Consider the following 22,252-nt stretch of genomic DNA (forward strand, 5'->3'; position numbering starts at 1 on the left):
ACAGCACCAAGTCAAAGTAGGACAGAAGAGGAGGGAACTAGTGTGACATGCACTGTCATCCCCACCACACTAGACCTGCTCTGCAAAGAAAAGGAACAGGTGTAAATTCAGAAACAAGTCAAAGCAAGAAGAGAAACATGGAACTAGAATATCAACTGAGTCTGATAAGTCAGGAGAGAGGACAGAGGGAGGAGACAAAACACTATTGTTATCAGGCATCAAAAGAGTACATGCAATATCTTTTATAGATATTATTTGACCAAAGAGAAACTCCCATTCAGTAATCCACAGCTGTATTTGAAGGGTCATATTAAAGCACTATGGCTATCTGTAATGCAGAGGATCACAAGGAAAAACAGGCAGTGGCCTTCTGGAATTATTTTCATTTGGTTGTTCCTTTTGTGATCTGAGCACCTTCTGAGAGCTCAGATAACAGGCATATACTCCCATACCTGGTTTATTCAGTGCTGAGGGTCACCTAATCCAGGGCTTCCTGCATGCTGGGTAAACACCATCACCTGGGCTACACCCTCAGCTTCCCCCATTTGTAATATATGTGTATATTTCTCTTTACTTCCACAATAGAAGAAAAGGATTGCAATAGCCAAGTCTAAGCATCACACTATATGACTACTTCACGGGCATTAGTTTATAACTCATCTGCATATTATGTTACTTCTAAATGTTAAAAGTTCTTCGTTTTAACATCAACAGGCTCTCATGTGATAGAGAGATTCTTTCTATCCAAAGCTGTCAAAACGAAACCATTCTCGCATCTGGAATATTGTAAATTCAAGGCACTTCATTCAAGTGTTTAACAACAGCAGGAGGGAGGACACTGCTCTATCCTTGGATTCATTTCTTAAAAGCAGAAGATGAGGTTTCCCAGTAAAAGGAATGGCATCCTTAACATCAAGGACAGATGCGGAGATGCCGCTAGACCCAGAGTGAATTGTACACACTTCATAAGAGAAGAACCCTTAGCTGTTGTTTACACTGTACACAGAATTAGTTTCCTTTTCACAGTTGGTTACCCTTTGCCCCACTCAAAGTGTGCGGGTGCTCTCACTGTTCCTTATGCTCTTCTTCTCTATGACGGCTCCTGCACCAGTAATGCTAGTACTTGTTTGCAATGCTTTCTCCTCTAACTCCAACATCCATCTAGTTCTGAAATCCTGTTGGGACTCCCAGAAGAAGACAGTGCAGCATCACAGGCCCTGTGCAGCTACATACAAGCATCAATATAATTAAAACTTGCAAAACTGGCACAGGCCATCTGACTTAAACCTAGTGTTTCTTTTCTCCCAGTTTCCCCCAGACTTAACAAGGTAGTCAGTTTTCCTGTATGCATTCACAGTAGACCCCTCTCACGGACAGAAAGCTTCTGACATAGGAAGACTTGTGGACTTTCATCTGGATATAAAGTGAATGCATAATTAAATTAACGAAGAAAAAAGAAAACTAAAAGAGAGATCTAAAGGATCGGGAAATCTGCTGTGAGACTGTCTTCTAGTAATTTCAGAAGCTGTATCCATAAAGTCTCACTAATGTGACTGCCTAAACATAATTCTGAACAAAGAGAGCTGCAATAGGCATGGTGAAGTAGACTGGAGGAGGAGGGAGCTCACAGGCCTCAGCCCTCCAGAAAGAACTATCGGTAACTAAGGAATGATGAGAGTGGGGGAAATAGACTGCCCCAGGGAAGAGCACACCAATTAGCCCTGAAAAAATTATTTACAAGTAACATTATACAGAATTACCAGGTTGTAGTTAGGTATACATACACATATATGCATGCAGCAATAATTCATGAAAAAAGAAGCCATGAATTTGAAAGAGAGCAAGGAGAGGTATATGGGACATAAAGGGAGGAGGAAGGAGAAGGGAGAAATGATGCAATTATAATCTTTGCGTTGGAAATTATGGAGAGGATAACTCTATAGTTACATTCCATTGTGCTAGCAACCAGGGATCCAGCCATGATCACAAATAGACTCAGCAGTGCAACCAGGACCCCAAAATGTTCTCTATTGCAATTACTGAATACTATAATAATATTGTATTCTTTTTTACAATTTCTTCCCTTTTTATTAACATCTTCTTTTATCATCTCATGATGTAGTTCTTATGCTAAATTTTCAGTCAACATGTTGCAATAATTGTATGTAAGGAGGGGCATGCTATACACTCAGTTTGGGGTCTTCTACAGCGGTCATGGTCCTCAGGACTTGCTTAATGGTGAGAGTTTTTAATCTATGTATATTGCCTGGTCCTTCTAAAAATAAATACTGAACAAAAAGAAAGGGGAAAACGAAGTCGGTTCTGGACTTTATAAGGCAAGCTAGAAGCTCAACACTTAAACGACATAATTACCCCTGCTTCTAGGTAAACACCAGGTTTCACCTTTTGGTTGGCATTGACACCTTTCTGGAATCAGATCTCAGTTCCCTGACTCAGAGATCCTGAGAAAATGAACCGAAGATTACATCCCAATGAGTAACAGGGAGAGAATCGCTATTTCCATCGTCTCTGTGAAGAATGGAGAGACTAAAAGTCATGGAGCAAGCTGGGGCCTACATATTTTACAGATGATATTTTTACTGCTTATTCCTAGCAAACATGACTATGCCATTGATGTCAAGCCCATCAAGGCAAAGAGAAATTAACTAGGATCTCTCTCCTCAAAGACCTTATGTTCTAATATAGTAGAAATACTTCCATTCCACCAGGTCATAAATTGCTACACTTTACAGAGATGTCCTGTTACCTCTTCTCTTGCGAATACAATTTCAATTGCCAAGGGTCCTGCAGGACAGAAGACTCAGCAGCAGCCACAGATTTGGGCTGGAAAGAAGCCTTGGCAGGAGACGTCAGCCTGCAGTGTGTGAAAAGCTCTACAGCTCCACAGTCTGAGCCCAGTCAAGCCTAAACCACACCTCACTTCCCAACAGAACCAAGTGTAGCAATCACTGGAAAGATGGGTAGGTCATACTCTGCCCATCCCTGGAGACAACCCAAACTATTTTAGGTATAAATGATAAATGATGGAAGATTCTCTCTGCTTTAAGTCAGAGTCTTTGAAATCATCTGGCTACTTGAGAATACCTGCAACCCAACTGTATTTAGTAGGGTCCCTCTCACTGGGGTTCTGGAGTTCTGGAGTTCATGAACTTCATACTCCATACTGTACTTCCAGGATCCTTTTACTTGTTACTTCATGCTTTCTACACATTGCCTTCTGCACTGGACTGAAAAGCTTTCTCCTTTTCTCTGCCCCCCCAGCCCAGTGCAACTACTTCCAAGTTCAACAGATTTGTGTTGAATTATTAATAGGTGCCAAGCACAGTGCCAGGCAATGAGAAACTGCCTGCCAAAGAGTAAATAATGAAGGAGAGAGAGTCAGCAACTCAAACATGCGATCTAGTCTAATGGAACATAATACCAGATGAGGAGCGGGATAAGAGAAGGAATATCCAGGGGCTACAAAGGGATGCTCCCCAATGAAACAGGGGAAGGCTACAGACCCCAGCAGCTACGTATGAACTAGAAACAGAATCTGGGGAGTCATATGCAGTACAAAGCACACAGAGGTAAAATGTCTGAAAGAGGAACAATGAAACGACTGGTATACTAGTTGAATGTACACAAGGCAGCCTTAGAAAGGGATGCTGAAAACACTGTTGCTAAAAAATTAATAACGTCTCCCATATTGAATACACAGTTTCTGTCCCAATGCTTACCTCCCTGGAATTGATTTTGTAGACCCTGGGATCTCTGGTACAGGGCGATGTCTCAGTAGAAATGATCGAGAAGGTCTGGAAACCAACTTGCTCCGGCTTCTCATGGGGCCGTGGACTGGTGAGGACGGAACGTACAGTTCATTCACAACCATCTCGCCCTGAAACTGAAAGAACGGGGTTGGCGGGAAGCTTTCTAATACGCCATTCGTCCCGTTTCCAGAATGTGTGCCTGATGTTGGACAGTCCCCAGAGGGAAGACATTCAGTGTTTGTACTAAGTGCCTTGCTGGAATCTTCTGAGGTCAAATTGCCTTTTTCTGTGTGTTCTTCTCCAGCTGTGTACTCCACAGCCCTCTTGGTAATCAAAGGATCTATTTTGACATTTACACCACCAAATAAAGAATCTTTCGAAGAATCCACGTTCTGGTGTAGTTCTTCTTCTGGACAGAGCAGGTCATGTGAAGAAAGACATAGCTTATCATGTGATTTCGGAGACTGACAGTTTCCTTCACTAAGGGTACTGGTTGTAACCATCTCTGATGGTGCCGGGCCAGGTCTATGGACAGTAATGGAATCGGAACACTCTATGCCGGTGTGGGTGCTGGAAGATGGATCACTGTGTTGTTGCTCTTTTGTGGTGCTGCCGTTCTTTGCCTTATGCACATTTGCATATATGGGGAAGTCTTGCATTTTTGAAAAGATCATTTGTAACTGTTTCAGTATCCTCCTACGGTGTCCAGTAGGTGATATTCCAATCTGATGGAGTACGCTGTCATTTATCGACGTGCAGTCCCTCACGGTATAAAAACCGAATTCACGGAAATGTAAGAGGTACTGCTCCAAATTGATGCTCATCAGGAAATCTCTGATGTCCGCATTTACTTCGCTGACTGAGGACATAATGGTGGCTTCATTACTATGTGAGTGTTAAAAGCTGCACCATGAGACACACACACAAGGAAGTACTTCTTATGGGTTTTTTTCCTCCCTATCACTTCTGACAAAGTCTTTAGAATGTTATTTTCTGTTCATGTGCTCAAACCTGAAAAATATAATTAGGATATTTTTATTATAAGAAAATATAATAATATATAAAAATAAACTATACACACACACACACACACACACACACACACACATACACACACATAGTCTTTTAGTGGTGCTAGGAGTAAATTCAAAATATTCAGACATGCTAAGCAATCACTTTACCCCCAAGCCTCATCCCCAGCCCAGGTTTCAATTAGCAAAGCCTGGTTTTATGATAAACTCACTCTTGGAAAACAAAACAGAAATATGTCATCAACTGCCACCTGCAAGACTAGACTGTCCTGTGGCCTTGAAAGCCAATTCCCAGGCTTAACACAACATTGCAGAGCAGAAGTGCTGTCATAAAACCAAAATTAAAATGAGTCTCACAAACATATACATGTGACAAAAACTTAATGTATAACATTAGCCGATATAAAAGCCCAGGGCAAATGATGAGGACAGGTCCTCAAAGCCTTTGTGGAAGTTCTATAATGTTCACTGTCTTAGTCAGGGTTTCTATTCCTGCACAAACATCGTGACCAAGAAGCAATTGGGGAGGAAAGGGTTTATTCAGCTTACATTTCCACATTGCTGTTCATCTCTAAAGGAAGTCAGGACTGGAACTCAAGCAGGTCAGAAAGCAGGAGCTGATGCAGAGGCCAGGGAGGGATGTCCCTTACTGGCTTGCTTCCCGTGGCTTGCTCAGCCTGCTCTCTTATAGAACCAAGACTACCAGCCCAGAGATGGCACCACCAACAGGGGACCTCCCCCCTTGATCACTAATTGAGAAAATGCCTTACAGCTGGATCTCGTGGAGGCACTTCCTCAACTGAAGCTCCTTTTTCTGTGTGTTAACTCCAGCTTGTGTCAAGTTGACACAAACTAACCAGTACATTCACCAATAAAAAAAAAAAAGTAAAGATATTCAAAACTAGAATAACACAGCTAAACAAGATAAAGACCTGATTAATATTCTCCATAAAGGGAAATACCATATCTGAAGATATTAACTAAAACTCCAGGTGTTACTAGGCAACTTCACAAGGAGTACATTCTAGTCAAATAGTAAGCATCCATCAGATAAAAGTCTTAGAATTAATATTAAACATAAAGTGGGTGTATTAAGCAAGAGCTCCCAAAGACACTGACAGATTATTCTCTTGATGGCTACATGGCTGCTATTTTTCTTAACAGCTCTTTATAGGAACAACTTTCATTACTGTTTCTGACCCTTAAGAGGCAGGCAGACCCCACTACTCCTTACATTTCAAAAGAGCAGGTAGCATTATGTGTTAGCAGTCAATGTTAATATGCAAGATAATACTAGCTTGAATAATAATTAGGTAATTTCTAAGTATGGGAAAACCAGTAAGAAGATGGTGAAGTGTAAAGTTTAAAGGTCCATGTTTCCCTTCAACGTCTTCCTAGCAGAGTCTAGGAGCAGGTTCCATTTTTCCTCAAAGCTTCTTGCTTTCTTTTTTAGCCTTGTATTTTCTTTTTTGTATTTTTTCAGTGGTAAAGATGGAGCCTAGGGCCCCATTTATGTGTGTGAGTGCTCTATAGTAGAGCTAGCCCTTTCCACCCTTTCATAAAGCTAGAGATGATTTCACTATGTTGACTATGCTGGCTTTGAACTACTTCTATAGCCCAAATCTCTGAACCTCCAAACTTATCCTAGAATAGCTCGTCATTATAGGTGTATGCCCCCAGCCCTAGCATCACAGGCTTTACAAAAAGCCAACTTATCTCAGTGCAGGATAGATGAATGTGTTGAGTCTGTGAAGATTTCTATACCTTATGCTTCAAGGAGACAAATAAGCATATAAAAGTTACAACATAACTCAAAACAAACAAGGGAAAGCTTCCTAAACGATTTCCTTTCTGCAATGCCTCCCTGGACATTACATCTGCTCTTGCCCTCCTATGGGCACTGCATAGGCTCTGCATGTGCAAGGGAAACTAAGATACTGCCTAAAATATTGAAAACAAAAAAATCAGCAAACGCTGTCAAACAGGGAGAGCCTTAGAGGAGACTGTCCATCTTTGTTTAGGCCTTACTACAGAAGCAGAGAAGATAAAACGCAAGAAAGCAGGAAATGCCTGTGTCATGGAAGATGTGGGGGAGGGTGCTAACCCACACTACCAAACACAAACCACTTCACTTTGTGGTTAATTGCATATATATATATATATTTTTTTTCTTTTCAGAACACTAGCTGGAACTAACTGCTACAATGTATACAATAAGTGAGTATAGAATCCAGCTCATTATGGATTATAAGCACAATGTACTGGTGAATAATTTAAAAGGATCAGAAGAACTGTCCTTTGGGGTAAAATAAATTCCAAATGTCCCTGCCATGGTTACCAGCTCTCACAGAAAAACTATTAGCGGGGAGGGAGTATTTAACAAAGCATAGAAATACTTTGAGAAAAATTTCAGGTTTTTCTATAAGTGGTATCCATCAACAGCCCCACCCCCCCACGCCCCCTACCCCCAGTTGTCACTCAAATCTGAGATCCAAATGAATTCCCCAAGCCTGCTGTTGTGTTGACAAGTGCACACCGGAAATGACTGACTTTATTCTTTGCAACAGACTAAGCTACGCCTCTACTCCCAAATGCCTGTGCTAAAACCCTGACTTTCAGTGGAACTCTATTTGGAGATAGTGGTTTCTGGGAACTAATTACTTAAATGATGCTATTCTGATACAATGGCATTAGAGGCTTGTAAGAGATACCACAGAGCTTGCTATTCCCCTGCCTAGATCATACATAACAACCCCACCCTCCTGAAGACATGGCAAGGACAGGGTGCTCACAAGAATGGAACCAGAATCTGTCAGGCAGCAACCTGATGCAGCCTTTATGAGAAATACATTCCTGTTGTTTAAACCACACAGTCCATGGTATTTTGTTCTACCAACTCATTTACATACTCCTCTGTTCTTCCTACCTGTGTCCAGGAACACACCTATTGCTTAAGAAACTGCAACTGCTCCTGAATAATTCTTCTTTCCCTTCATTCCAGGTATCAGTGATTTACAGAAATCAGTCTCACAATTGTCAAGTTGGCATTTCTTATTGTGCCATGCCACAGCCTAGCCTCTTTTAACAAAAAGAAAACAATGATAATAACAACAGCAGCAGATTTCACTGATGTAAACAGTATCAGCAGATGCCAAGCATCAGACCTTGTGACTGTCTCCTTGGAGGAAGTCAATTCTGCTAAGAACTCGCCTATTATACTCCAACTCTCTCTCTGTCTACCAGCATCCCTCCCTCACTTCATCTCATTGTTAAGTCTTATTGCCGAGGCAGGAAGCTAGTTATTTTTGTTCTTTCAGCATATGTCGTATCTTCTTGTCTGTGTACCATGAATAGTTCTGAGGAGGCAGGTACTACCTCCTCTATGTAGGTAACAGTTGGGCCCCTAAAATAGAACAGCATGCCCTTTTCTCCAGATGTAACTATCACTCACTCTTGGAATGTGTGTTGTGGAACTGGAGTAGCAAGGACAGAAGTAACTGAAAGACTTATATTGCTAGATTTGCTTGTTTTGAGTGTGTCTGTATTCTTTTGTTTTGTTTTGTTTTTGTTTGTTTGGTTTTGGTTTTGTTTTGTTTTTGTTTTCAAGACAGGGTTTCTCTGTATAGTCCTGGCTGTCCTGGAACTCAATTTGTAGACCAGGCTGGCCTCAAACTCAGAAATCCACCTGCCTCTGCCTCCCAAATGCTGGGATTAAAGGTGTGTGCCACCACAGCCCAGCAGTGTCTGTATTCTTATACACAAAGTTTTTCCTTTCACAGTATATACTTTATTTTCAGGGTGTCTAAGCTGAGGACAGATATATCAGTGTTCTATCTACCACTTCTCTGCTGTTATTCAATATGCCAAATATGGCTACAAAGCTGGAAAGCTTTGGAGACATGGAAGAAGCTCTCTACTCATAGACGTTGCAATGATGTTCATAGGTCAAGTCAAGTCTTATCCCAGGAGACTTTTGTTCCAAAGAAAGTAATGTGATACAAAGAGATGGGGACACACTTCCATACGAGACAACAGTGGCCCCTCTGTGTTTCCCATGGGGCTATTGAAAGGCATGGTCTGACTACGTGATTCTCCAGGAACTTATATAGAAATCTGCTAGACAGTAACAAGTATGGCTAGGAGGACCGGAAATCTTTCTCAACACCCATCATACATACTTTGGCTGTGCACTGAATGTGGTAAATAGAGTTCCAAGTCCTCTACAGTCTTCAAGCCTGCTCTGGAGCCACCCCTCGAGTTGTACCTTATCACTCTTTTCCCTTGAATGGAAAATCCTGGGTTGGAGAGATAGCTAAGAGGTTTAGCACACTGACTGCTCTTCTAGAGGTCCTGAGTTCAATTCCCAGCAACCACACGGTGGCTCACAACCATCTGTAATGGAATCCGATGCCCTCTTCTGGTGTGTCTGACAGCTACAATGTATTCATATAAATAAAATAAATGAATCTAAAAAAAAAAAAAAAGAAAGGAAGGAAGGAAGAAAGGAAGAAAGAAAGAAAGATCCTAACTCTCCCAACACACGGCACACAAACATGGGGTCAAGCTATGATCAAGCCTTGGCTCCTTCACTTCCTAAAAGCAAGAACTCAAGTACAGGTCCAACACGGTGACTTAGTTTTGTTTTCTAAAAAGGCAAACACTCAGAAGTACTTGAGCATTGGTATAGCTCAAAAGGCAGAAGCCATTCCACTCAACCACTGCCTAGCATTCACCAATTCTACACATTCAACTCCATTACAAGATGTATGTTCACTACTTAGAAGTTCCTACTGTTGATTCCTTTCTGTTTTCAGAGAAAGGAAAGAGACAGAGTAAAAGTATAGACAGGAGTTTAGGGTCCATTGGAGAAGAACTTATTTCATGTCATTAGAAAGGAGCAGTCTTTTTAGGCCTATTCATTCTGCTCTGTTACAGCAGAGGGAGTTTTGAATGTAGCCTTTGGCCTGCCCTGTCCTTGATTTGGCCACCCAGAAGAATATATGCATATAAAAGCTAGGTATAAAAATAAAACACACACATACACAAACACACTCACTCACTCACTCACACACACACACACAGACACACACTTCTTTTTTATTCTGGCTTTGAAACCATCTCTACCATCCCTACTAACCCCTTTTCACACTTTAAATATGTTCCACACCATTTTTAATTATTCTGGGATGGTAGTGTATGTATGCTAGATGTATGTAGACAATATTTCAGTCTCTCTTTGGAGACTGATTTTTCTAATACCCTACAGAGTAACTGAAGGAACATAGAGATGGAAATAAATATTTATTTGGTCTTGTGTTAAAAAGAAAAAAGAAGAAGGAAGAAAATCATGTTTGTGTTAGATCTCAAAGACAAAGAGAGTTGCTTCGTGCCAGTTATGCTGGTGTGACAAAATAGCTTATACTGAATAGTTTATAAACAATAGTGATGCTTTGCTCACAGTTCTAGAGCAAAATAAATCCAAGAGGAAGGTACTTGGTGGTCTGGTGAGGCATACGCTTCTCCCACTTATGCTCCCACACCTTGCATTAGAGGCAACAGGATGACAAGTTTGCTCTTTCTGAATTATAACCTCACTAAACTCATTTACAAATGCTCCACAGTATCCCTTCCCAAAGGTCCCACCTTAGCCTAGGGGGTTTTGGTAAACCTCACATCATCTGAGAGGCCGAACACATTCAGAGAATGATCTTAACCATATTTTGTTCATCCCATGGGCTACTTAAAGTAGTGGGAAAAGAATAATAATAAAAAAAACAGAGTCGGAACCAAAGCGACCTGGATCAAATAAAAGTCACTACCCATAGGCCATGTGCATCTGGGTAAGCGGTTAGTGTCTCTTTACTTCAGCTTCCTCAACAGAAAAATCAGTATAACTCATTCCTATACCAGCCCCCATAGGGCTGCTATGAGAAGTGAATGAGTTAATATGTTTGAAGTATTTGGAATACTAAGTCTGGGTTGCCCATTATTATATTATCATCATCCCATAACACATTCTTCCAAGATACCAATCACCTTCCAAATTTTCCTAATAAACAACAAAGTATTGTTCGTAAACATCATAGGGCATGTGTTGAGACGTGGTACAAATGAGTGGGCACTGTAAACATGACTGTGCACAAAAACTGCACTACCCTGCTGTACTTAAATGAGGAAGCAAACAGAAGGGGAAAACCACCTACATCCATTCAATACAAGCATGACCTATGTGTCACTAAAGAAGCAGTCTTATCATCTTACTGAGCTCTAACCTGAATCCAACTACATCTCTTCAATTTCTCTGCTGTCACCACCCAAGCCACTATCTTACTGACCTTAGAACACTATAATAGGTCCTTTAAGCAACCTCTCTAATTCTATCTTGGCTCCCTCCCTGAATACTGCAGAATCTCAATACATGATGCATTATAACACAAACCACACCCTAACACTCTCCATGACTTCCCACATTCACACTCCCTGGCTCTGGCTCCACTGACAGCCACATCCTGTGTCTCACATGGACCCTTTCTCTCTCCCTTTCATCTCTTTCAGTTCTTCATTTCCAGCACGTATCCCACATCCCTGCTGCTCATGGACCACCCCATCAGTTGATTAGTCTCATCAGATGTCTTTTTTCAGAGACTGCTTCCTCCAGCACCTACTTTGGTAAGCACACATAGCTGCTTTTACTGGCTTTAACTGTACCCAATCCTTTTTTTTCCTTCCTACTACCTGATACCTCTTATGTATTCAGGATGACAGGTAGGAAGTATTTATTATTTTCAAATTCAGTCTCTAGGTCAACAAGCTAGTAGGTTGCAGTAACAGAACAGATTCAAATTCCTCCAATCCGTCTAACCACTAAGAGGTCATTAGGTTGGGAGTCAAATATGGCAGGAGATCAGCTGGATTCACCCCAAAGTACCTGCTGGGCACCTATGACCTCTCCTCCTGCCTCATGTAAGAAAACTCAGGCCCCTGAACCCTCTTCACTTCTTGTCAGCCTGCATCCTTTCCCCATAGAGCTTGCTTTATCTCTATGAAGAAGGAAAGAAAACAAGAGCAAAATTTGGTTTCTACCCTAGTCACTTCATTAAATTATAAGGGCACTGAGTGCTCAGACAGGCAAATTCTAGAATTTCTAGAATCACCTCTGTAGACTGTAATTCCCTACCATAGGAGGGGATAAAAAGACATTTAGAAAACTGGATTTCTTGATGTTTAATCCATTAAGGAAGCCGATCATCTTAACTCTAGGTAAATTGGAAGCTGCAACTGTCATAATAGTCTTAAAAATCATAAGATCACGATGATTAAGATGAAATTTTGAACATAGCTACAAAAGTGAATGTAAGTTTCTATGTCCTACAATACATGTCTTACAGAGTCAGATAACAATGGAAGATTATTGTCCTCCAGAACAGTACTTCCCAGTAGACTGGTACTGTCTCCTGGGGTTAAAGCCAACAGACACTAGAAACTGTTTCTGTTCATCTCAGTGACTGAGTAGCACAGTCAAGAGAGGTGATGCAATCTATTATCAAAATGGTACCAATTTTCACTCCCAACACGAATGAATCTGTTCCCTAGATGTTGTAAAAAAATCGCTTCTGCCTTCAAGTTCCTAGTGAACTGTGGAGGACAGGTAGCTTGTTCCTCAGAAGATTGAAAAGCATCATATCAAAAGGATGGTGCTCCGACTAGTTCAGGTCACAGAGTGAAGAGACGTTTTCTTCTGTTTTGGTGAAAAATATAGTCATGGGAAATGGATATCACTATCTGCACCCAAAGAAAGTCCACTGTTTCCTGCTGAGATATTAAGTCCAAGTATCTATAAAGACAACATTCAACAATCTCGTTCCACACATAGAAGCAGAAGAGAAAGTAATATTGAGAAAATATGTTCTCAATTCCATACTTTAAAGCAGACTAGAAAGTTGAAGGTCTGAACTAACTCCATACTGCCATCGCCTTGCATATTTAGGCCCATGTTAAAATTTGAACGTTTGCCACCCCTGCCTACTGTCAATTCTTTATCTACCCTATTATGTGGCAAAATTAAACTCCTTATAGGAAGACAGGCCCCTCAACCTGATCATATCTCTTACATGTGGTCACCCACAGACTAGGGTCTTCTCAGCCCTATGTTTTTATTTAAACCACTAGCCTATCTCTGTTTCTCCAGACACATTCATTCTGGTTCATTTTTTCCTGGGACTTACATTGTTAACAATTCTCCCTGTTGTGAATCGTCAGTGCAGGGTTCCTGTCAGTCTCACAGTTCTCTTGGAAAGCAAGTCCCACTGTTGGCCTTGATGTTTCTTTATTGCTGCTCAGTTGATCAAATAATAAAGAGATAATGGTGTCTTATTCTTCCTCTCATTAGTGCCCTGTGGATGAACCCTCAGACTCACTAGAGCTTCTCGACTGTCCTAAGCTTTGACTCTTTAAGACAGTTCCTCAGGTTGTGGTGACCCCCAACCATGAAAGTATTTATTACCCCCTCATAACTGTAATTTTGCTACTGCTGTGAGTTGTAATGTAAACATCTGAAATAGAAACACAAAGACATCACCACTGACAGGTTGAGAATCACTACACTAGAGAGTCCTACTTAAATTATTATAGCCCATAACTTGTAAGCCCAAGTGTCACACAACCTTTAGGTTTTTTACGGTTGTTGGGTATCCATATAAGTGGTTAAATACAGAAGGCTCAGTTGATTTACATGCTAAATGCTTGAGACTTAACAGCCAATCACAAGTTAATGGTAAACATCTCTGACATCACTTTTTATAGCAATGGTAATATACACTTTAGTAATATTTATTCTGGGCATATCATTGCATTAAGACCACTTATGTGTTAACTACCGTGAAATTCGCCTGGCAAAATACAAAGCCAAGTATCAAGCAATCAAATAAGAACAAAATAATGTCTACTGGCCAAAGGAGCAAGCAGGGGTGAGGGTAATAATACAGCTGTACCTCAAGACAAAGCATCAGCACAGAAAGACTCAACTTCCAATGAGAACTAAAGGAGCAACCCAAGGTATATAGGCACGTGAAAGATCAAAATGTGGATCCAAGCAACGGGAGAGGGAGGGTGGGTTTTGTTGTTGTTTGATTTGGTTTTTGTTTTGTTTTTAAAGAAATGGAAGCTGGAGAGATGACTCACTAAAATACATGTACTATAAGCATAAGGGCCTGAGTTCTGGTCCCCTGTACCCATGTAGATACTAGGTGGGCATGGCAGCCTTGCTGTACTCTCTGCACTTGCTAGAGAGAAGACAGGGATCCTGAGATCAGGCTAGGCTGCCTAGCTAGATTAGCAGAAGGTGTGAACTTGAGTTCAAAGGAAAGACACCTTTTCAGTAATGCGATAATAGTTCCGTGCTTGATAATCTCCTTGGCCAGGGCACATCTCTCAAAGCTCCCGTTTACATTTTGAGTTAATTAGCTGAGGTTTGGAAAGTGACTGAGGTCTCTCTGGTTATCCCCAGATCTCCACATGCATGTGTGCCCACACATGTCCACACATGCAGACATGTATACACACATGGATGCCTAACACATACAGACGTGCACACAGAAAGAATTCTACCACGATGTTGAATTTTTACGACTTTTTGCCAAGGGAAATAAACAAGTCAGCAAAAGGAAAGTACTATATGAATACACTTGTAAGAGTTATGGTGAGTGATCGAATACACCTGTAGGAATCAAGAGTAAACTGTGAGCATCAATGAGTAGAGAGGTTGGGGCAGGGGCTGTTAATGTTTAATGGGCATAATGATTCAATTTAGCAAGAAGAAAAGTTCTGAAAATCTGTTCCACAAGACCATAAACACACATAACACTATTCAACGGTACACTGACAAAGTGGTTAAGATGGTAATTTGATAAAGCAGAGAGGAGAGAGGAAACAGAATGGCCTCCTTGCACATTTTATTCTCCTCCTTTGACAGTTCAATTTCAAAAGTGCAGTACAATCAGTCCATGAGACTTTCCTACTCCATCTGCCCTTAATCCCCCACCAAATCCACCCACACCATACTAGATTCCATAATGCCCAAAATCCAATCCAGGTTTCTCCACTCTTTAATTCATCTTATTGATCGCTGTCCCCCTCCACCCCTTCTCTGTCCCTGCTCTCTCTCTCTCTCTCTCTCTCTCTCTCTCTCTCTCTCTCTCTCTCTCTCTCTCTCTCCCTCCTCTCCCTCCTCCTTTCTCCCTCCCCCTCCCTTCTTCTCCACCCTTCCGGGGAGCTATGCCTCTGTGTGTGTGTGTGTGTGTGTGTTTGTGGTGGAGGGGTGATACTGGTTTCTGTTTTCCAAACTTGACATGTCACAGCAGGGTCTTTCTTGTTTCTATTGCTGCACTACATATATACCCCAGGTTGGCAGGCCCATGAGTTTCTGGGGGGTTCTCAGGACTTCATCTCATATACTATAATAGACATGCTGGGATTATAGAGGCACCTCTACATTCAAAATTGGGTGTGGGTTCCTAGGACTGAACTCAAGTCACCAGTCGTGCCAGGCTAATGCTATTACTCAGTGAACCATCTCCCTGACTTCAGCTTCTCTATTTTTTAACTGAGTACTTTCATAAAACTATCTTACCTTCCTGAAATTCAGGTTCCTCACTAATAAGAGGACAGAATTTATGTAGAATATATAGAATATCCTCTCTATATTATAGGATTATATAATAGAATTCCTTATAGGATTTTCAATAAACTTGTTATATTTTAAATTCACACATAAGACACATATAAAATGACCTGTCTTGAACTGCAAGCATATGATTAGTGCTGGCTATTATTAACTAATCTGTTATAATCAATATTACACTTAATTATGTCATATGATATGGATGTACTGGGCTTGAGTGCTATTCTTTGGCCTGCACAGTAACGTCACCTTCTTAAAAGAGGACCGTAAATTATTTTTCTAATAAGCCCACAAACCACTTAACACAGCAGCAAGCTAAGCAGAGCTTTATTAAACTAGTGAGACAGATACATAATTAGTGTTTGGAGACTGGAAGACTTTAGACCTGGGACACAGACCACAATGATTACCAAAGCTGCCAGCTCTGCTGCACACAACCTTTGTGGCCTTCCAGGATGCCTTTCCCTCCCCAGCCTCAGCACTGTCACCAGAGGGAAGATAATCATGCACTCATGCACGCAATTCCTGGTTCTTTGGAGGGTGAGATGATTAAACAGTCACAGCCCTTTGAGGGGTTTCTGGCAAAGAGCAAATATTCAGCCATTAGCTGCTAGATGCAAAATAAGTGAAACTTGATCTTAAAATAGCCGAATCCTAAGCAAAATCATTTGGCTTTGGGGCGGAAGGGAAAAGATTATTCTGAGACATTTTTTACTTATTGTGCAATCAGAAAAAAAAAAAGCACAACTCTGCAATCTAGAGTTCAGTGTGCCTGTCAATGCCAGGATAGCAACTCCTTTTCTTGGTATGAGGAGTGACTATAGAGTGTCATGTCCAGTGCCTGTATTTGTGTGTTTTAGATAATAGCATAAGAGTTCAGTGCCTGATAATCCCCTTGACCACAGCACGTCTCTCAAAGTTCCCGTTTACACTTGGAGTTAATTAGCTGAGGTTTGAAAATTCTTTCAAAGGACCCTGATATAGCTGTCTCTTGTGAGACTATGCCATGCCGGGGCCTAGCAAACACAGAAGTGGATGCTCACAGTCAGCTATTGGATGGGTCACATGGCCCCCAATGGAGGTGCTAAAGAAAGTACCCAAGGAGCTAAAGGGAACTGCAACCCTATAGGTGGAACAACAATATAAACTAACCAGTACCCAGGAGCTCTTGTCTCTAGCTGCATATGTATCAAAAGATGGCCTAGTCGGCCATCATTGGAAAGAGAGGCCCTTTGGACTTGCAAACTTTATATGCCCCAGTACAGGAGAACGCCAAGGCCAAAAGGGGGGGGGGGGGGGTGAGTGGGTGGGTGGTGGATTGGGGGGGTGGGTATGGGGGACTTTTGGGATAGCATTGAAAATGTAAACGAGGAAAATACCTAATTAAAAAAAAAGAAAATTCTTTCAAATTCTAATGGAGAGATCTGCCAAGTAAAGCCATAATTTGAGAGCAACCAAAGAAAGATGTTATGGTGGACACAACTCTAGGCTCTTTGGAGGGTGAGATGACTAGATATTCACAGGCCCTTTGAAGGGTTTCCACAAGGAATGTCAAACTGAAACTTGCACCACTGTGTTCAATGCCGACCCATGTGCTTCAATACCTGCATCTCTTCTGTTAGGAACGGGCCCTTTTCTAGCCCTAACTATAGTCTATAGCATATCTGTAGCTGAGCCCAATCCTTTCAAAATCTTGCACTGAGACGCAAACAGGCATACGCTCTTCTTTTCTCTGTTCCATTTTGTGATATAGTGAGCACAGCTTTAACATCCAATTAATCCAGACAAAAACTGAAATACTACTACAGTGCAGGACAAAGAACTTGACATGTAGAGTTATGACAGACACACTTGTGTGTGTGTGTGTGTGTGCATTACATCTCAACGTTGCAGTACAAATATCTATTCACCATGTCTCTGAATTTAAGAGCCACATTTTTAGACCAACAACCAGATGTTTCAAAATAGCCTACTGTGAATGTTTCCTCTCTGCATTTATAAATAGCACCCTGACCTCTTTTCCAACTGAATTCAAGAGCTTCCTCTTGATTCTGTGATTCTTAAAGTCTCTTGTTCTTACGGGAAGACAAGTACTTCAACTGTCTCTGAAGTTATATGTCTCTTTGTTTACATCCTTCAATAAATATTTAGGGGACACTGCTCTCTCCAAGATAATAGCGGGAAACATTTTCAGTTCAAGATAACAGTACTTCTTATCTCACTTGAGAACAGCATCGAGGGCTACAAAGTAAAGGGTCAGTGTCCTCCCTCCAGTAGGTTAAAAAAAGAGCAGGCTTAGGCCTGACAATAAGCAAAGGCACTGGTGTGGGTATAAACAACCAGCCCTGAGACAAACAGCCCAGTCCAAGCAAGGAAGGGCTTGGGAGACAGGACAACATTCTCAGAAGAACAGAAAGTATGCAAAATAGCACTTACTCTGAAACAACATGAAGACTCAGCTTTGTGCCCTTAATAGTTACAGGGTTTGCAGTGTAATGCTTTATTTCAATCACACACATGTGACACCATCCTTTAGAAGTGATCAGGGACTCTAGAAGTCTCCCATCAACTTAAGTAATACAACTAAGGACTGCAGCAAGTCAGGTCTTTCCAAGGGCTGAGGTCAGAGGAAGGGAGCTACTCAACAGGGTTTCAAGAAGAAAGGCCACAGGTGGAGACACCAACACCTGAAAGGAGATCAAAGGCCATGAAGGAGGCACAGGGAGAGCAGATAAATATCAGGCCACAGAGAGAAGGCGGAGCAGGTGGGAGGGATCCAGAGGTCAACAAGTCCTGATGTCAGAATGGCAGCTGAAGTCAGCTGAAGACCTGGAAAGTGAAGAGTCCACACTTCTTGTGAATGAAGTGAAACTCTCTCCACAGTCCTGACCATCTCTACCCCCAGTCTTCCAAGTCATCTGTTAACCAGGGAAATGATCAGTTTTCCTTGCTGTTGGACAGACCAAGCCTTTCTCTCTGCATGCTCGGCCACACAGCATAACCTGTGGTGTTTTACTGTTTGTTTTCTGTTTTGGTTTTTTTTTTTTTTTTTTTTGAGAACCTTCAGGAATGATGAGCCATTTCTTCCCGCAACGATCCACCCCTAGATACACATAAAAGTCAGAAAATAATTCTCTCTACCTCACAGAAATAGCTTTCAACAAAATCCCCACCTCATCCATAGCAGAACACATTTGTTCTCACTTGAGCATCAGTAGAGAAGTCTGCTTATGCTGAGTAAAAACTTGAAGAAAATTTCTACGCAGAATAATTAAAAGAGAATACCACTGCTATTCCAATCAAGGGAAAAAATGTGAGCCAAATGACCTTCCTAATATTATATATTCAATTCGGGTGACATATTTTACATATGTTAATGCATTGTTTCTATGTGTGTACATGTGTATGTGCATGTATGGGAGTGACACAGCATTTGCATGGAGGTCAGAGGTCAACTTGCTAGAGTCAGTTGTCTCTTCCCACCATGAGGCTCTGGGTCTTGGGGATCAAACTCACGTCATTAGGCTTGGTAGAAATATAGCCATATATCCACACTGTGACCAATGTTTTTAAAATGTAAAATAGTAAACTCTAATGTAGAAATGACTTAAGGAGGCATCCACTATGTTTGTATTCAATGTGTTTGGGTAAAAGTTAACACATATTTCCAGGACCAATAAGAAGACATCGCCTGATTAGCCTTTTACAAAGAATCAGAAACACTCCACAACTTAGCATGTGCAAAAGACCAGTAAGTGGCTCCAAAACAGAAGACTGAAGAGAGGGTGGAGCACATGACAACAGAAACTATTAAAGCTGCGGCTGTCGTTCATACTTTGAATTTTATGGTCAAGTTCACCACACGGAGTTCTTCAGCTGCAAGTTAATGTGTTAGGAAGTAACAAAACAGAAAGCAAAGTCTCCTTCTAGGACCTGGAGAATCCTCAGAAGCAAGTTTTTAAAACTTCAGTTTCCAAACGCTAATGTGAGACACAAAAACTGTAATCCAGTAGAACTTGAGTTCTATTTAACCATGGTAACTAAAAGTACTTCAATCTGAAAAGCATTCATTGAGTGCCCATGAGCCTCACAACTGGGAACCTGAGATGTCAGGAAAACAAGAATTTGTTTCTAAGCGGACCCTCAGCTACTCTTTTCACAAGCAACTCCCCCCTCAAAAAAAAAAAAAAAAAAAAAAAACTGCATGTGACAGGCCGAGGAGTGGAAGGAAAGAATACAAAACAGCAGACACATATAAATTAGCTTTAACAAGCTTTTTGACTTACTATCTAGGTACATTTTTTAAAAAAAAAAATGGCTGCGACACATCAAGTCTATATAAAACCCTCTTAGTGTGAAGACCCACCTTAAATATGTGTTCAATCTCTCCTTGGACAGGAGCCAGGGGATATTTCCATTTTAGGATATAGCCTACTTGCACGACCCACTTTTATTTTCTCTCTATTAAACATTGTTAAACAGTGGAATACCAAGTGCCTTTGCCTTCCATATTTCTCTTGTAAGTGTATAAAAGTCATGAATAAAAATCTTGTCGTTATTCCTTGCCTTTAAAAAAGTTACCTCATCCATAGCCACCTTCCACTTACAGGCAATGCTCCATACACTTCTGGTGCACAAAGCTTAAGTGAAGAGAATCGATACTGGGCTTGTAAGTACAAAGCTATTATTGGGAATAACAATGACATCCGATTAAATGTACTTTTAAAAATAGCGTATTCCAATACTTAAAAAAAAAAATAAACTTATGTGCTACTAAGTGTCCTATACTTCAAGGACAAACTTGGTATCTCTCATCTAACTTACAAGAGCCTGAGACAGTTTTCCACACAGCGTATCTTATCACTTCTTGTATTTTTTTCTAAATATCAAAGGCTATTGTTCACAATATAATTTCACAAACCTTCCAAGTCAAAGAAACTCCAGATCGCCACCAAGAAAACCAAGACTAAAGAAAACATCAGAATGAAGTAAAATAAAAACTTACTTCAATTAATAGATGGACACCAATTCTCCCATGAGAACTGCTTCCCACACTAAAGGTGAAAGAGCTGCCTGGTAACCGCACTCCAGAGAGGTCCCCTGGTACAGTGCTAGGTTCAAGCAGGTGGAGGCCGAATGATTGTAATTAAAGTTAATTAACAGGGCTGCCCTTAAGTGTGTAACCAGAAGGGTGTGGGGGGTGCAGGGGGGAGCACAGAGCCCCAAGTCATTACCTCCACCGAGAAAAGAACTCAGCGCCTGGAACTTGCCCAGGCAGTTTTTGGTCGGGGGCAGAGGGGGATGAGACAGTCTGATTGACTGGACTGTCAATCGTGCGGGTCAAATCCCAGAAGCAAGCGCAGCTTTCTAATCACTTACCGCCTTTGGTTTCTCTTCCGACGCCCACTCGCGGGACGCGCAATCCGAGCGACACAATCCAGAGCCGCCCGAGCACTCCACGCGTCCCGAAGCGCTGCGTTCTCGCACCCGGGACCGGACCGCGGCCAGCGCACCCCGGGGACTCGCCTCGCTCGCGCGCGGCCCGCGAGCCCCGGCAGCGCAGCGCCGGCTCGTCCCCGTGGGGCGCTGTCCCCGGCGGCGAGCGGGCGGACCCCGCGCCGCACCTGGAGGCGGGAGCGCGGCTGGGCTCCGCGGGCGAGCGCGCAGCCCCGGAAGCCGCGCCTGCCCGGGCCGCCCAGGTGCTCGGCGCCGCGCCCGGCTGCTTCCTCCCGAGCCCCGGGGGCGGGGATCCGCGGCCGGCGGGGGCGGCCCGAGCTCAACGGCGGGGGCGGCGGGGCAGGCCGTCCCGGTTCGGCAGCATTGTTGCGCAGCTGAGTCAGCCCGCCTGCCGCTCGGCCGCGCCTGCCGCCCAGGCCACCTGGAGCGCGTCTGCCCAGTGGCGACCCTGGAAGGGCGCGTCCCCCCGGGGCGGGGGATTGGCCCTGCCACCCTCCCGCTGAGACCCTCGCTGGGTTACAGATACACGTTGCTGGGACTGTGTGCGCTGACCTGGGCGGGTGGCCAGTGGGGTGGATCCTGCCGCCTCTGAATGCAGAAGCGCTACACTACCCAGAACTTTCCCTGTAGCCTCAGTGTTTCCCAAACTTCACACACATCTAGGACACCCTTTTGCCTAGGTTCCAGGAATAAGTATATCCACCAAACCCAAAGTCGGATTCTCCCCAGTCACCGCTACGACCAAATTCTAAGATCCCTTTTTTTAGATGAATCTCAGGAGGAGGAGCATAACACCCAATGGCCTGAGGAACACTTATCTCTGGGAAACTAGGTCTCAAACCTGGGGGTTGTTTGAGTCTGGAAGGCCTTTCTGTCTTTGAATCAGTCCTTAAATGATCTTGGTGATACAATGAGAAAAACAAAAAGAGAGAGAGAGAGAGAATCCCAGAAACCTACCTGAGAACAAGCAGGATCCTTGCTGACCTGCTTCATACTCCTGTTTTGAGTTTGTTGTTTGTTTTTAATAGATTACCTACCTGAGTTTCTCCCTCAAAACATGAAAGTACTTACTTATCTTCCTGCTGTATCTGTTGACGAAAGTGAAGCAATTACAGTGATGCGGACCTTATTATGAAAATAAGCTAATGGGTGAAGCTCACAGGGTGAGAGGCTTCCCAGGAGCTCAGGCCTTCACGAGTCCACATCACCAACTGCCATCCAAAACCACCATCTTTCCGGGGGTAAAGAGGGGCTTGAGCTGCAGCATCCTTTACACAGAAGGTTTCACAAGAAGGCCCTGGGCAAATTGCCTTCAT

The 22,252-nt window shown here is 42.5% G+C and overlaps 1 protein-coding gene across 6 annotated transcripts in view; it reads right to left on the reverse strand.

Moving 5' to 3' along the window:
- The window catches only part of Arap2 (ArfGAP with RhoGAP domain, ankyrin repeat and PH domain 2), a 163,748-nt gene extending 142,591 nt beyond the window's left edge, over nucleotides 1-21,157 (reverse strand). For 4 of the 6 annotated variants that reach the window (XR_003955612.1, XM_030254348.1, XM_006503829.3 and 1 more), the window contains exons 1-2: nucleotides 20,859-21,157; nucleotides 3,741-4,781 (exon numbers count right to left, since the gene is read on the reverse strand). Coding sequence is in view for 5 of the 6 variants with exons in the window: in XM_030254348.1 (XP_030110208.1) it covers nucleotides 3,741-4,639 (899 nt within the window). In the remaining variant the exon portion in view is untranslated. The other 2 variants (NM_178407.3, XM_011240712.3) reach the window with 2 other exon arrangements.
- Between the last annotated feature and the right edge of the window lie 1,095 nt (nucleotides 21,158-22,252).

The sequence above is a fragment of the Mus musculus genome, chromosome 5 (genome assembly GCF_000001635.26).
Source record: "Mus musculus strain C57BL/6J chromosome 5, GRCm38.p6 C57BL/6J".
Classification (NCBI taxonomy): domain Eukaryota; kingdom Metazoa; phylum Chordata; class Mammalia; order Rodentia; family Muridae; genus Mus; species Mus musculus.